This window comes from Pongo abelii, chromosome 16, assembly GCF_028885655.2.
Source record: "Pongo abelii isolate AG06213 chromosome 16, NHGRI_mPonAbe1-v2.0_pri, whole genome shotgun sequence".
Taxonomy (NCBI): domain Eukaryota; kingdom Metazoa; phylum Chordata; class Mammalia; order Primates; family Hominidae; genus Pongo; species Pongo abelii.
Genome location: NC_072001.2, coordinates 77401331 through 77417612, shown reverse-complemented (window position 1 = coordinate 77417612; position 16282 = coordinate 77401331). Strand labels below are relative to the sequence as shown.

Below are 16282 nucleotides of genomic sequence, written 5' to 3'. Positions count from 1 at the left end.
GGGTATCTGAATAAAGAAGATGCCCTGGGTCCACTGAGGGGCTGGGGGCTACAGAGGGTAGGAAGACGTGGCCACCCTACAGATCTAGGTCAGCAGGGCCTTGAGAAATGCCTGCACAGTTAGTGGAGATCAACAGTCCCCTGCCCCACGCCCAGGTTCCTGCTACAGCCTCAAATACCTATAAAGCTAGGGGTGGGGTCAGGGACCTGAAACCCACTTTCAAGGCTGCCCCGAGGAGGCCAAAGAGGGCACACTGTGACCCCACTGCAGCCCATTGAAAAAGGCTTCCTGACCTTGTTTCAGCAACTAATAGGGTCTCAGGGGAGGAGAATCCAGGTTCCCAGAGAAGGGAGCCCTGTTCACATTGGGGATGGGGGAACATCCAGGAAGGCTTTCTGGAGGTAGTGATGCCAGAGCCCACTCTCAAAGACTGACTTAGCCAAATGAAGAACAGGGAAAGGGTGCCTGGGTGGAGGGAACAGTGTAAGCAAATGTGCAGAGGATGGCACACCATGGAACATTAAGGGAACAATAAAATAGCTGTTCCAAAAAGAGGAAGGAAGGGTGTGCTTGTTGGAGGAGCAGGTCAGAGAGGCTCTAAGTAGGGAATTCAGGCTTCACCTGGAGGGCAGTGGGGACCACGGAAGACCTTAAAGCAGGGGAGTAGCTAGTCCACTCAAGGCACAGCCATTCCCTGTGCTGCCCCTGACCCAGGTCTTAGGTCCAGGTCCTACTCCAAGAAGCCAAGCCGCTCAGCTGGGAATGGAGCCAGGGATGTCCAAGTCAGGCTGGGAATATCAAGCCTTAGGCAATCAGAGTCTATTGGACCATGAAGCAGCACCCAGTCCTACCATGTCATTTGGTTTTTGAGGCAACTGAAGCCCAGACGTGGGCAAGGACTTACCCAAGGTGGCCCAGCGCATGGAATTTGGCTCCATCCTGCTGTTTTCCACCAGACGTGAGTCATTTTTTTCAACTTTTATTTTAGATTAGGAGTCATTCTTGATACATGCTGCTGGTGACATCAGCTCAGCAGGAGCTGCAAGTTGATGAGGGGAGAGTAGGCAGGGGGGAGGTGCTGTATGTGGACCAGGAGGGAGGGAATGGGGCTGGCCAGCAGCCAGTGCTCACAGCTGCTACCCCAGACTCCTTAGCCTCCTGCCTCCACTTTGCTGAGCTCAGCAGTTCTGGGAGCTCTGGACAGAGGCCACAGAGCCTCTCCCCCGGGCCATTGTCTCTGCATGCAGCATCCTCGATCTTGAAAGGGATGGGATAGAGGCAGTAGGAAGACATATATCCTACGTGGCACAGATCGGAGGTTGTGCAGAGTCTCCAGGTTAGGACCTCATCCTTAGGCTCCTCATCTGGAGAGGCTGAAGTTTGCTGTACACACACACACACACACACACACACACACACACACACGGCCCAGGCCAGTTACTGATCCACCTGCTCCGTGGGGAAAGATTCCTACGGGGAATCTGCAGTCCTCATTTGGACTTTCCTCTTGGAATACCATTTCTTCTTTGGGAGAAAGATAAGTACGATTTGTTTCCCCCTGGTTTCTCCCTCAAATATGTTCTCTTGTTCCCAGTCTCTCTGGGGCTTTCTCCTCCTCTGTCCTGTGTCCCCTTCTCCTCATCTGTCTCCTCCATCTTGCCCCACCTGTCCCCTCTTTCCTCTTCATTCCTAACATCTCTTCCAGGAGCAGGACAGGGAAGAGGAGCTACCACCCAGGCACTTCCATTTCCTTGCGCCTTTCCAAAATGCCTCTCTTGAAGCCACTGCTGATATCAGGCGCTGCTCAGGGTCACCAGCCACCCCAGGCTCCTGCCCCCACCTGTCCTGTGGGATGGTTTGGAGGAAGGGAACATCTGCAGCTCAGCTCACCTCAAGACCCAGCCTCTGACACAGCACCGGGCCAGCCCTCCTGTGCCTCCACAGTCTGTTGGGGTCTCAGAGGCCCCTGCCACTGTGGGCAGGCAGGCTGGCTGCCCTGACTCTTCAGCTCCTGATCCTGTCTCCCAGCAGGGGCTCCTAGATCCAGACAAAATTCCAGGCAGACACGGAGGGGCATCAGAAATGCTGTTTATTTCTCTGCTGCTCCCAAGCTGGCTGGCCTTTGCAGAGGAGCAGACAACAGATGCATAGTTGGGGAGAAAGAGAGGACAGGTTCCAGGATAGAGGGTGCAGGCTGAGGGAGGAAGGGTAAGAGGAAGGAAGGCCATCCTGGATCCCCACATTTCAGTCTCCCAAGCCCCCAAGTCATCAGAAAACACCAAGGAGCAGGAGGAGCTTGAGCAGGCCCCAGGGAGCCTCAGAGCCATACCAGCCACTGTCTACATCCCATCCTCCTCTCCCATTCCCTGTCTGCTTCAGACCACCTCCCAGCCAAGCCCCAGCTCCATTCCCCCAATCCTGGCCCTGGCCAGCTTGACAGTCACAGTGCCTGGAATTCCACCACTGAGGCTTCTCCCAGTTGGATTAGGGCATCGCCCTGTTAGCATGCTGCCCCTGAGAGGAGAGCACGGGCAACGCTGTTAGCAGCAATGAGCACCGCAGACAGTGAGTCAGGGGATCAAATTCTATCCTAGTCACTAGTTTGGAGCAGGTCTAGAAGTTGGGGGTAGCAGGTGCTCTAGAAGAGATTAGAAGGAGAGGTAGGAAAATGTGAAGTCACCCATGCAGGCCTCAGGAGTTGCCAACCCCAGACCCCTGCAGCACTTAAAGGGGCATTGGCAGGGGCAAGGGGAGGAGTTAGGGAAGCACTGGGTGGGGCTAGAAGGAGGTGAGGAAGAAGAGGAGGAGGAGGCTTTGGCCCAGCAGGAGCAGACCTGGGGGCAGCTGCCCAGGGACCCCTTCTGCGACTGCAGCCTCAGGGTTCCCAGCACGGCTGAGGTAGATGATGACCACATTGTCCTCTGGCCCTGATGGCTGCACCTCGTTGTCAACCGTATAGCAGCCCTTTCCCTCAACCGCTTTGCCATGGAACCTGCGCCCCAGCGTGTCCTCACCACCCTCGCCGGGCGTGGCCAGTGCCACGTCCACTGAGCTCTCAGCACTGCCCAGCTCATTGGTGGCCAGGCAGCTGTAGGTGCCTTCCTCCAGCTTGCCAAAGTCGGGGATAAGCAGGCTGCCATTGGCAAAGGCCTGGAAGCGCGGCTGGGAGCTGGCCACAGGGGTGCCAGGCAGGGCACGCCCGTCAGTGCCCACATTGGGGCTGGTAATCTCCACAATGCCACTGGGTATCTGGATGTGCCAGTGAAGCTGAGGGGCCGGCTGCCCGTCCACATCACAGTGCAGCGCCAGCACAAAGCCAGGTCGCAGCTCGGCACCATCCTGGCTGGGTTGGTAGCTGAGCTGCACTGAGGGCGCCGAGCATGGCAGCGGCGGCAGGCGGCTCAGGGGCGTGCCTTTGAGCACATGGGGTGAGGTGCAGGCGATGTTGTCCTGCTCCGGGATGGACACGGCCGTGGCCAGGGCCCATGTCTTGAGCCACACGATGCCGCAGGTGCAGTCGAAGGGGTTGTCGTTGATCTGCAGGTGGGACAGCGCGGTGAGCGGGGTGAAGGTGCCCTCAGCCAATGTGTGCAAGCGGTTGTGGTTGAGTTGCAGCGAGCGCAGAGCATGGAGGCTGCGGAAGGCGTCACGGGGGATGAAGGTCAGCTCATTGCTGTCCATCTTGAGCAATTGGAGGGCACTGAGGTTGTGCAGGTCGCTCCAGGCAAAGTCAGAGATGAGATTGTGGCTTAGGTCCAGGCTCTTGAGATGGCTCAGAGAGGCCAGGGCTCCGGCGGCCACCATGCGGATCTCATTGTGTGCCAGCCACAGTGACTGCAGCAGGGGCACCTCCCTGAAGGCACCCTCCGGCAAGCCTGGCAGCCGGTTGGCTGACAGGCTCAGTGTAGTCACATTGGCTGGGAAGCCAGGTGGCACGGCCTCTAGGTCGCGGTAGGCACAGTCGGCGATCTGGAAGCCATACTTTTCCCCACAGTCGCAGGGCTCAGGGCAGGCCTGCGCCAGGCCTAGGAGAAGTGCCCACCAGAGCAGATGCAGCTCCTGCATGGTGCCTCCTGCAGAGAAAGACATGTCACCCAGGGGATCCTGAGAAGCCGCCAGAGGGACTCATTCCTCCCACAAGCCCAGCCAGAGTTCTTTCCCATCAGGAGGCCCTGTCACACATAACCCAGCTAAAGCCCAACACCACCTAGCCCACCGCCCCATCCTACAGAAGGAGAAACTGAGGCCCAGAGAAGGGCGGAGACTTGCCCGAGGTCACGCAGCCAGGCAGGAAGAAGACGGGATGGAAGAGGACCCCAGCTCCTCCTCTGAGTGGAGAGTTCTCCCTGCCTCGGCCTGTTCCTAGCTGACTTTGTGACTTGAAATCTGTTTTCCAGCCACCCCCCTCCCCCAGCACTTTGCAGAACCTCCCCCTGCCCTCCCACATCCTGGCCGCAGTCCCTCCCACCGGAGCCCCCCATAGGTATGCTTTGCCCTGGCCCAGACAAGGCCCCTCGTGCAGTGCGCACCACCCCCATCCACTCCACCCGCCCTCTCCCGCTCCTCCGGCCATGACCGCAGCAGACACCAGGCCCTTTTCTGTGGAATCACACCCATGGCCTGTTCTGTTCAAACTTACCCAGGCAGCTGCCTAAATAAACCCCTGCCAGGACCTCTCGGCTGACTTGGGTGAGGCCAGGGGCTCAGCCCAAACGCAGCTGGGATTTCTGGGGCCTCAGTTGTGGGTTGTGGAAGAAGCAGATGCCCCCTGGACGGCTCCAAGCTAGAGATTGTCCCACGCACCTCAGACCAGCAGGGATGGACCAAGAGGGAACCAGCCCCTATGTCCAACAGGCCTCCCGCTCCCGCCGCTGGCCCTGGAGCCCTCCTTCCCACTGGCTTACCTTCAAGCTACTCTTAGTCAAGCGGAGCCTCTTCTAAGGTGGAACCAAAAAGCAACAGAGGACCTTAGCCCTGAGAGTCTGCAGGGCCACGGGCGCCCAAGGGAGGACTTGGATGCTGGGGCGAGGGGCAGCCTGGTCCCACCCCACCTTCAGTGTGCAGGCCTGTGCCCTCCCTGCCCCAGACAGGGTGCCTGGGACCATCCACTGAAAGGAGGTGGCAGGGAGGAGCCTGGGGCAGCCCGCGCACTCCCTCCTTCCAGCAAAACAACTGCTTCTCTGCAGCAACAAGGACCTGTGTTTCATAAGTGACACCAGAAACTTGAGGGGGGAAGAGATGCCAAATTTTTTTGGGTTGTGTTTTTTCTCTCTCTCTCACTCACTTTTAGCAGCTTCAACTTCCTTAAAGACACAGCACTGTCTGGAAAGGACCCAAGAAATGATGGGGCCAGGAGGATTTTAGCAGGGGAAGGGCGAGAAATTGAATCTCATGGAAGGTGGGAGATTTCCATTTCAAACAAGAAAAAAGGGGAAGCCTTTGTCCAAGCCAGGGTTGTATGTGTGTTGGTGTGTATACGTGTGTGTGTGTACAAGTTTGTGGGTGTGAGGGTGTGTATTTCTGTGTGTGCCTGGATTTGTATGTGTGTTTGCGTGGATGTGGGTATGAAACCATGTACATGAGTTTATGTGTGAGTGTGTGTGAGTGTGTGTGAGTGTGTGTGAGTGTGTGTGAGTGTGTGTGTTTGTATGGGTGTGTCTGTCTTGGTGTGGGTTTGTGTGTGGAAGTGAGTGTGCATCCATGTGTGTGTGTTTCAGTGAAAAGCCAAGAAGACCAAAGTATACAAAGCAGATACCAACCCTTCAGTGAAAGCCAAGATGTTAGGCGTGTTTTTTTTTTTTTTTTTAAGAAAACATATCCTACTGGCTCTGAGACTGAGCTGCGCTAAATGCACGTTGTTGTCCAGGGAGCTCCCAAGACTCCAGGCCCCGCCCCTCACTGCACTCCCCACTGGCTGGGGAGGAAACAGGGAGGCCTGGCTCAGAAAACTCAGGATGGGAGCCTGTTGGCCTTCGGTGCTCCTGGCCGGGATTCTGAGCCACCCAGGCCCACTGCCCACTGGGCACCCAGAGGGGAGGCCAAGGGGCCGCACCCCTGGAGAGTTCTCTCTGTGTCCCCCACAGGGCCCAAAATCCCACTGTTGGTGCTGGACATCTACGCGGTCAGCATCGGCCTCTCTGAGCTCCACTGTTCCAACACCAACTGTGTGGAAGGGGCAGATGCCTCCAGGGTGAGGATATTTGACCCCTTTTCCAAATGGGAAGGCCCAGGGGAGGGGAATGGGGAAACAAAACAGGCCCAAAACAAGGGAGCTGGAAGAGAAACCAAAAGATGAAGGAGCCCCAGAAAAGAACTTTGTAGACTGAAGAATTTTGCCCTCCACAGAACAAGCCTACCATATCCCCTCAGTAGCCCTCCCCAAGCTTCCTTAGCCTTCCGTCTGATAACTGGCTGAATTCTACTCATGACTCAACTTATCCTCTCAGCAGGGCCAAGGGCAGACAGGGATCGCCTTTGGCTGAAAGCATCCCCAGGAAGCCTGCCCCAGCTCATCACGCCCCATTCCCTGTCACCAAGCAAGGCCACAGAAGTCCCCAGCATGCTGCCTGCAAAACACCTGAGTCTGATGCTGAGGATATTATTATGGTCCAATGGAGAGCCCCCTCTCTTTCCCCTGCAGAGGAAACCCTCTCTTGCATCATCCTGACTGTGCTGGAGAATTTCTAGGAAAGTCCTGAATTTGGTGGGTCAACCAGAGGCTTCAAGAATACACATCCAGGGTTCAGTAAACCAGAGGGGAGATTCAGTGACCTCAGTGTCAGTCAGGGAGGGCTTCCTGGTGGAGGGGGCTTCACTACGCTCTGCACAACCCATACCCTCACCCTCACCTGCACAAAGTCTATGCCACCAGCTTTACCTCCAGGGTGCGCTGAGGAGCTCATAGTTCCCACCCCACCTCCCTCCTTGCAAGCACACCAGGGTCAGAGCGCAAGCACCTCCTCAGCCCTCAGTTCCCAGTGACTGTTCTCTCGGACATTCCTGACTTTTCTTCATAGCTCTTCCTATAAGCTGTGATTATTTATTCATGCATGCTTAATGTGTGACCCCTTACTAGAGAGGAAGCCCACTGAGGGCAGAGGCCTTACCTTCCCAGGTGCTATTGATCTCCAGCACAGGGAAGACACTCAGTAAGCGCCCCCTTCACGGCATGATGGACAAGTTGGGTGGTCATCAGAATGAAGCATTTTAGAGCTCACCCACTTCACCTCCTCATCAACTTACAGATAGGGCCTTTGGGCCCAGGCTAGGGAAGGGGCATGCCCAAGACATTTTAGAGAATATTTCATACAGTGTAGGAGACCCATGCTCTGTTGGGTGGGTGAGGATGTCAGCAGCCTTCTGGGGGCAAGGAGTCTGTCCCCTCATTCCCGACCTAAGACCTTAATGACAGCCAAACACTAAGCTCAGACTCCCGCCTCAAAACAGATGTGGGGGGCTGAGGGCGGGAAAAGTGGGAGGGACCAGCCCACCTGGGCAGAAATGAGACTGCGCGTGCCGGTCACTGATGCATCTTCCTGGGCTGCTGAGGTCCTGCCACTGCCTGCAAGGTGTGGCCATACCCACTTCTACCAGGAAGGACAATAGGGCCGCCAGGATCTCAGCCAAGGAGCATTGACTCTCCAAGGTGTCTCACAGTGGGACAGGTGGGCCCGCCCCTCAGCAGAGCCCAGGAGCAGTTGTGCAGGCCTCTGAGGATGGGGCGTATGACCTCCTGGGTTGCCCCTCTGCTCTTCTCTTGCTGTCACAGCTCAAGTTCTTTCTGTAAAGCCTACCTCACAGGAGATCATGTCAGCAGGCAGGGAGACAAGCCAGAAGTCGGGCTCCCTCATCTTTTCAGCCTGGGAGCTTCCTGTGGGCTGTCTGGTCTGCCATCTCCCCTCTCCTGGCCTCCTCTAAATTGGGCTCAGGCCTGAGATGGGGACCCTTGGTGAGTATGTGAGGCCCTGACCGTCCCCAGAACTAGGAGGCCAAGCTTGGGAGCCCCTCCTGTGAGTCCTGGCCCTGTCTCCTGTGGGTCCCTGGCAGCTTGTAGGGTGACCAGCCAACAGTCCTGGTTCACCTGGAACTGATGGGTTTTCTGGGACGTGGGACTTTCCATGCTAAAATCCAGACAGTCTCAGCAAACCAGTACAGTTGGTCAACCCCAGCAAGGGAGGGGGGCTCACTTCCTCCCACAGTTTTTCTTTCCCCCTGCTCCCCTTCCTGCCTGCAGAGGTCCGGCCCTCTCTCCTCCCATTCCGCTGCCTCTCGCTCCGCTCCTGCTCCTGCTGCCCCCAACCAGGGCGCCAGCCGCACCCCAGCTGCGGCTGCTCGACCAGGACTCCCCCACCCCAGAAGGCCTCACTCCCACTGACCAGAGGCGCCACGTCAGCTTTTCCTGGAAGGCAAAAAAAGATCCTGATGAGAAGACGGAGCAAGAGGGACAAGCCCAGCAGAGACAGAGAACTGGAGAGAAACAGAAATGAGAGAGACACCAGGAGAAAGAGAGGGAAAAACAGAGAATCACAGCCTCCTTTCCGGAGGTAGAGAAAGGAAGCAAGGGAGAAAGACCCAGAAAGAGAGATGGAGAAAGAAGGTCTGAACCCGGAAACAGGCTCTGAGAGGAGAGAGGCAGCGGGGGGCTGCTGTGGTCAGCTGTGGTTGTGGGCTGTTGCCATCCCACCGAGAGGGGCAGAGTCTGTCTTGGTCCCGATACTGTATTCCCCCCAGCAGCCTGCTGGAATAGCTGGGAGGAAGCTTGGCGCACTCCGGGTGGGACTTGGTTAAGCCTGTAGGTGTTCTGGGAGAGAGAGGCTGTTGAGAAGATAGGGTTATGGAAGGATCTTTGGCCAGCTGGTGGGACTGCGTGCATGTGTGTGTGTGTGTGCACAACACGCACATGCATGGGGAGACATAGAGTGATCTGTCTAGGTCACCAAGTTATGAAGCTTCCTTTTTCTAGGCCTTAGTGCCTCTGTCATACGTGAGAGTTGGTCTAAAGTCCTTTGGCCCCTATATTCTGCCTGTCTAGAATTCTCAAAAATGTCTATGCTGACACGAGGGGCCCGTATGCGTGCGTGTGTTCACGCACAATTTCTGTGTGCACGCATGTGAAAGGTGAGCCTGTGCCTATTTTCCATGTGTGTGTGTTGTTCATGCATGAGTGTGGGGATGTGAGGTGGAGTGAGCAGGAGCTCGTGGCATGTACACCCAGGGCTGTGGATAGGGGAGAGGCCCTGCAGGCCCCGTCTTCTCTTCTGGCATCACCCTAGCCCAGAGGTTGCAGCTGACCTTACCTGGGGTGGCCTCACTCCTGTTTCCTCCCCATTCTCCTCCACCCCTTCCCACCACTTGGGCATGAGGGCCTCTCCCCTCTTCTCGGGATCTCTGACCTAGGAACCCAGGCGAGCCTTGGTGGGCAACCTGGCTGCTTTCTCTGGCCTCACCCTGCTTTGCTCTGGCCCTGCTCACTGTGTGCAGCCCCACGTGTGCCCTGCTCCCACCTTGGGGCTGCTGCTCCTACTATTTCCTCTAACTGGACAAAGTCCATCCATACTTGCAGGGCTCCCTTCCTCTTGTCTTTTGAGATTTGTTCAAATGCCAGCTCCCCAGAAGGCCTTCCCAGGCCACTCTATATAAACAGTCTTTGTCCCTCGCTGTCTCCTCACCTTGCCTTATTTGTCCTTCTTCCCTACCCTCCCCTGACATCTCTGTTAGTGTGTTTCCTCTCTATCTCCACAATCTGAATGTGAGCTCCACACAGGTGGGTACTTGGTTCTGTCCACTGCTATCCCCCCCAGTGCCCAGCAAAGGGCCTGCCACTTAGTAGGTGCTCAACAAATAGTTGCTGAACAAAGGAATGAATGAACAATAACCTTGGCCTTCCAGCTGGAGCATTTGCCCCCCTCTCTCCTCCCTCCTCCATCTGCCCAGGGCCTCCTAAGCCCTCCCTGCTGACTGTCACTGCCCTTCCACTCAGGGCCATCTCCAGCCACTTTTCTGGTCTCCTCTCTTGGCACCATTCCCACTGCTCTCTCCTGACCTTCATCTTCGTCCTCAGGGACTATTTTCAGCAGTAGCACTAATTGAAGCATACTTCATAGGAATTATTTTTGTTTTTCCCCAAGCCAGTCCCAGTTTCCAGGAATGCAGAACTTGGCCGCACCCCCAGGATACATTGCAGATCTCGAGTTTTCAGCCCCAGCCCTTCCCAAAGGGTAGGGGTGGGATTGGGGAGTGTTATGAATGACAGTGAGCGTTCAGATTAAGGTTCTAGATTGGAACCAGTGCTATAGGGTCAGGATCACGTCCCTCTGTTAGCTGTGGGGCACTAGGAATGGGCCAAGGGCCATTTGTTAGGGGTCAGCATGAAGGGCCTGGATTAGACGCGGGTGCAGGTTGAGTGGGTGGGGCAGGGGTAGTTTAACCCTGAGGATGAAGCAGGATCTTCATCCTGCTTCAGATTGCGACTTCAGAGTTGCAATAATCCCTCTGCTCCATGGGAAGATGGAATTGAGGGTAAAGGACTTGGAGGGTAATGCAGAGAGAGAGAAAAGGAGAAACAGGGGGACCCAGCAGAAAGCAAGGGCGAGGGAGAGGGGAGGGAGGGAGACTGAGACATAAAGAGAACAGTGGTGGCAAAGGCCTGGGCCAGTCAGGAGGAAGGTGGAGCCTCTCACTGACAGCAGAAAGCCATTTGGCTTGGCAGACACCTGCTTCTCACGAAGAGGTGAGGCTGCAGCGCTGTTCCATGCAACACCTCCCCGCCCACCCCCAGCCACCAGACAGAGACTGTGGGCAGAGCTTGGGCGTCTCCCAACCCTGAGGGGCTACCGGGAGGTGCAGGTGGGAGCACCAGGCTAGAGATGGAGGGAGGAGAGAAGCTCCGGCAGAGAATGCTGACCAAGAGGAGGCAGGGCAAGCAGGCTGTGCTGACCTCAGCCCAGGGAACCTCTCAGGGGGAGACAAGAAGACAGGCGGCCAGTGGGCCTGGGGAGGTGGTATTGTCTTCAGGGGCCTCTGGGAGAGCAGGCCAGGCAAGGCAGAAGGCGGCACAGCCGCTGAGGGTTGTAGAAGCTCAGAGAAGAGAGATGAGAGCTGGGGATCAGGAAGACTCAAGGGAGGAGGTGAGAACTTGGATAATTTTCTTAAGTTTTATTGAAGTGAAGCATGCAAATGGCAAAACAGTATCACATTGACAGAGAGGCCTCTAACAAAACACTACAATCCTCCTTCTCCCACCCTCGCCTTCTCCTGTGCACTCTCCAGTGCAACAACTGATGGTTTCTGGTTCTTCTGCTGTGGTTACACACGTCAGGCCTGCCCATAACATTTGCAGGGCCTGTGACAAGAGTATAATCGGAGGCCCATATACCATATGTGTAAATACTTTATTTATTTATTTATTTTTGAGATGGAGTTTTACTCTTCTTGCCCAGGCTGGAGTGCAATGGCGCGATCTCGACTCACTGCAATCTTTGCCTCCCAGGTTCAAGTGATTCTTCTGCCTCAGCCTCCTGAGCAGCTGGGATTACAGGCACGCACCACCACGCCCAGCTAATTTTGTATTTTTAGTAGATACAGGGTTTCTCCATGTTGGTCAGGCTGGTCTCGAACTCCTGACCTCATGTGATCCACCCGCCTCAGCCTCCCAAAGTGCTGGGATTATAGGCATGGGCCACCTTGCCCGGCCTATTTTCTTTTCTTTTCTTCTTTTTTTTTTTTTTTTTGAGACAGAGTCTCACTCTTGTCTTGCTATAACAAAACACCTGAGATTGGGTCTGTCGCCCAGGCTGGAGTGCAGTGGCATGATCTTGGCTCATTGCAACCTCCGCCTCCTGGGTTCAAGTGATTCTCTTGCCTCAGCCTCCCAAGTAGCTGGTATTACAGGCGCCCACCACCACGCCTGGTTAATTTTTGTATTTTTGTAGAGACGGGGTTTCACCATGTTGGCCAGGCTGGCCTTGAACTCCTGACCGCAGGTGATCCATTTGCCTTGGCATCCCAAAGTGCTGGGATTACAGGCATGAGACACCACATCTGGCCATATGTGTAAATATTTTAAAGTTATAAATTCTACAAAAGATTTAATATGTTCTATTCTCCAATCCATGACAAATGTGTCTTGATAACTACCTGGAAGGCCAAATTCAAATTTAGAATTCTTGGTGTCCTCATAAAGAGGGGAAATTTGGATACAGAAGGAAGACAAGGTGAAGACACAGGGAGAACATAAAATGGAGATGAAAGCAACTGGTGGAGCCGTGCATCTGCAAGCACCAGAGATCGCCAGCAAGCAACAGATACTAGCCGAGAGGCCTGGAACAGATCCTCCCCTGCAGAAACTAACCCTGCTGACACCTTGATTTCAGCCTCAGCCTCCAGAACCGTGGGATGGTAAATTTTTGTTGTTTGAGTCACACTGTTTTTTTTTGTTGTTGTTGTTGTTTTAATGAAGTCTTGCTTTGCCGCCCAGGCTGGAACACAGTGGCGCGATCTTGGCTCACTGCAACCTCCACCTCCCAAGTTCAAACGATTCTCCTACCTCAGCCTCCTGAGTAGTTGGTATTACAGGTTCCTGCCACCAAGCCTGGCTAATTTTTGTATTTTTAGTGGAGACAGGGTTTCACCACATTGACCAGGCTGGTCTTGAACTCTTGATCTCAGATGATTTGCCTGCCTTGGCCTCCAAAAATGCTGGGATTACAGGCATGAGCCACTGCGCCCGGCCAAGTCACACTATTTTTGATACTTTGTTATGGCAGTCCTAGGAAACTCATTCACTCTGCTGTGAAAAACAAGGTTTTAGTTCATACGCATGGCTCCCTTTCATCACTCTTCAATCCTCCTGGTTTTTGTGAGTTAAAATATTCTTGGTTCTTCTACTGGTTACCTTTGAGCTCTAACTAACAGACCTACTTCCTACTCCATACAGTGAAGATACAATCGAATGACTTCCCACTATGTAAAATGAGAAACCGACTCCTATCTCTCCTCTATCTCTCAAGTCTTTAATAGTCTTACTTTTACATTTTAAATGATGATAACATTTAGATACTATTCTGAAGTCATTATTATAACGGATGCGTTTTGTCCATAAATTGACTCTAAAAAAATCAATAAACCAATATTACATTCTCATGCCTGTGTGAGTACAGTTCACTGTCACCGCTGAGCCAAGGCATATCCAAGAATTACATTTCTTTCCCTTCTGATCCAATGTCATGATGCCCAGGCTGCGCAGAAGGGGTTCTTAGCGTCAAGGTCAAATGTATTCAGTTTTCTTATGCTCCATCAGCTGCTCAAAGACATACCACATTTCATTTGCTTTATATTTGGGCTACAGCTTTTTCTGCACATCTTTTCATTTTCCTGGAGTTTCTAATTGCTTTCTTTATTCTAATTGTCAAAAGAATAATGTGCCTTCACCCAATACTAAAAATAACCCAGCTTTGTATACATATTCTTATGCTGACATTACCTGGTATTAAAATACCTACTTTCTTAATGACTTGCCTTATTGACATATGAGCTTCTTATTTTTGCTTTTCAAGCAACTGGAAGCCCTTTGATACCCTAAAGCCTCTTCAGTTGCAGAACCCAGAATGAGGCTGGGCTTTAGAGAGCATCTAATCAGAGCCCATTTGAAGCTTCACTCTCTTCCCTGATATGTGATCATAATGTTCCCTCTAGAATCTCATTGATGGGGAGCTTTCTACTCCAAGGAGACCCATCTGCTTTGGAGAGGTTTTAAGTGTCTTCTTCTTGGAACAACTCTGTCTTAGTTCATTTTTGTTGCTAGAACAAAATACCTGAGATTGGGTCATTTATAAAAAAGAGAAATTAATTTTCTCGCAGTTCTGGAGGCTGGAAAGTCCAAGAGCAAGGCACTAGCAGGTTTGGTTATGTCTGCTGAGGACTGTTCCCTGCTTCCAAGATGGCACTTGTTGCTGCATCCTCCAGAGGGGAGGAATGCCATGGTCTCAAGTAGCAGAAGGGATGGAAGGGCAGTAAAAGAGTGAACTCCATCTGTCAAGTCTTTTTTTTTTTTTTTTTTGAGATGGTGTTTCACTCTTGTTGCCCAGGCTGGAGTGCAGTGGCGTGATTGCTGCTCACTGCAACCTCTGCCTCCCGGGTTCAAGTGATTCTCCTGCCTCAGCCTCCCAAGTAGCTGGAATTACAGGCATGTGCCACCATGCCTGGCTAATTTTTGTATTTTTAGTAGAGACAGTTTCACCATGTTGGCCAGGCTGGTCTCAAACTCCTGACCTCAGGTGATCCACCTGCCCCGGCCTCCCAAAGTGCTGGGATTACAGGCATAAGCCACTGTGCCTGGCCTGTCGCGTCTTTTTATAAGAGCCCTAACCCCCTAACCCTATCCGTTAATGAGTATGGAGCCCTCATGACTCAATCACGTCCTCAAGGCCACACTTCTTAATACTGTTGCACGGGGGATTCCGTTTCAACATGAATTTCAGAGGAGACACTATTATACAAACCATAGCAAACTCCAATCGTCATCAGGCTCATGCCTCTCCCTCAGGGAGCACCCAGTCAGGAGGACCACTTTCTGTTTGTCTTTGTCTTCCTCGTTCATGATGTTCACGCATGAAATGACCCCATATGTCCATGGGAAAGGATGAAAAAGTTCTCCCTCATTGGCTATTTTCTCTATTGTGTCCTGTTGTTGTTTGGTTGGTCTTTTAACCCATAAGGCCTCTATCCCAAGGTAGAGAGGAGCTGGAGGGAGTATTGTGACTGACCAGCTTCTCTTTAGGGCATGTGACCCATTAGGCTGGGGGCAGCAGCACCCACACTTAAAACTCAATCTCTACCCAGGTAGTTCCCTCCCTAGGGAAGCAACCTCCAGTGTTATGGCTGGGAAAGAATTAGAAAACAATTAATTAATTATACCCCTATTTTTAGCCTTTTTTTCTTTAGGCAGGAATTACCAAAAATCATATCTACCATTTTTTAAATTCCTACATTGTTAGTATATGCTAGGCCTCCTTTATACATACCATCTCCTTACACAAACCCAGGGTAGGTACTTTTTTGTTTTGTTTTGTTTTAGAGATGAGGTCTCCCTTTGTCACTCGGGTTGGAGCATAGTGGCGGTTCATAGCTCACTGCAGCCTCAACTTCCTGGACCCAAAGGATCCTCCTGTCTCAGCCTCCCAAGTAAAGGTAGGTACTTTTTATTGCCCATTCTAGAGAAAAGAGCACTGAGACTCAGGTTAAGGAATTTTTCAATGTCCCCTTGGTTAGGAAATAGGTGACTGGAGTTTGAACCCACGTCTCTCTGATCCCGAAGCCCTGGTTCTTTCATTCTTTTGAGAGGCCACGCAGACAGGATAGGTTCGGTTTCAGCAGGAAAGGGCAGTTTTAAAAACATGAAGGCAGCTGGGCATGGTGGCTCGTGCCTGTAATCCCAGCACTTTGGGAGGCCGAGGCGGGAGGATCATGAGGTCAGGAGTTCAAGACCAGCCTGGCCAACATGGTGAAACCCCATGTCTACTAAAGATACAAAAAGTTAGCAGGGTGTGGTGGCACACACCTGTAATCCCAGCTACACAGGAGGCTGAGGCAGAAGAATCGCTTGAAGCTGGGAGGTGGAGGTTGCTGTGAGCCAAGATTGGGCCATTGCACTCCAGCCCGGGCATCTGGGCGAGATTCCGTCTCAAAAAACAAACAAACAAACAAAAAACAACAACAAACATGAAGGTAGACTTTGACCAAAATCAAGAGCCCTCCAGAGGGCCAGTGGGAGCTGGGATATAGGAAGGGAGCTGGGGCCAGTTTCCTGTTGGCTCTTCTTTTGTGGATATCAGGAGCCAGTACAGGGGCTTTGATATGACAGGTCAGGATAAGAGCAACGTTTCTGAATCCAACATCTGGCAAAGATAAGACAGATTAGAAACTGGGGGACAGAAAAGGACTGGGGGAGGCTGTGAGAGTTGTAAGGAGGCTATGTCAACAGCCCAGAGAAGAAGCAGTGGTGAGGGAAGGGGTAGTAAAGTGAACAGGTATGAGAGGTGGTGAAGAAATGACCAGATGGGCCATAAACTGGGCCTAGGGTGAGCAAAGGGGGCTTTCCGTAGACTGGCAGAAAGAGTGCAGTCACTGTTCTGTGTGATGTTCACTAAAGCAGCTTCAGCGGTCTAGAGATATTCATTATTCCATCCACTCCATACGTACCTCCTGGGCTCCATCCATGAGACAGGCAGTGAGCCAAGTGTGGGAACAGAGCAGGGGACAAGAGTGATGATCGGTTGCCTTCATG

At 53.0% G+C, this 16282-nt stretch overlaps 1 protein-coding gene across 1 annotated transcript; it reads right to left on the bottom strand.

Annotated features, from left to right (window-relative positions):
* Positions 1-2073: 2073 nt before the first annotated feature.
* On the bottom strand, positions 2074-5084 carry ISLR (immunoglobulin superfamily containing leucine rich repeat; the record flags this gene model as incomplete). The annotated part of the gene is given in 2 exon segments (NM_001133599.1): positions 2074-4073; positions 4905-5084. A coding segment is annotated over 1 exon segment (1287 nt). The 3' UTR covers positions 2074-2778.
* Between the last annotated feature and the right edge of the window lie 11198 nt (positions 5085-16282).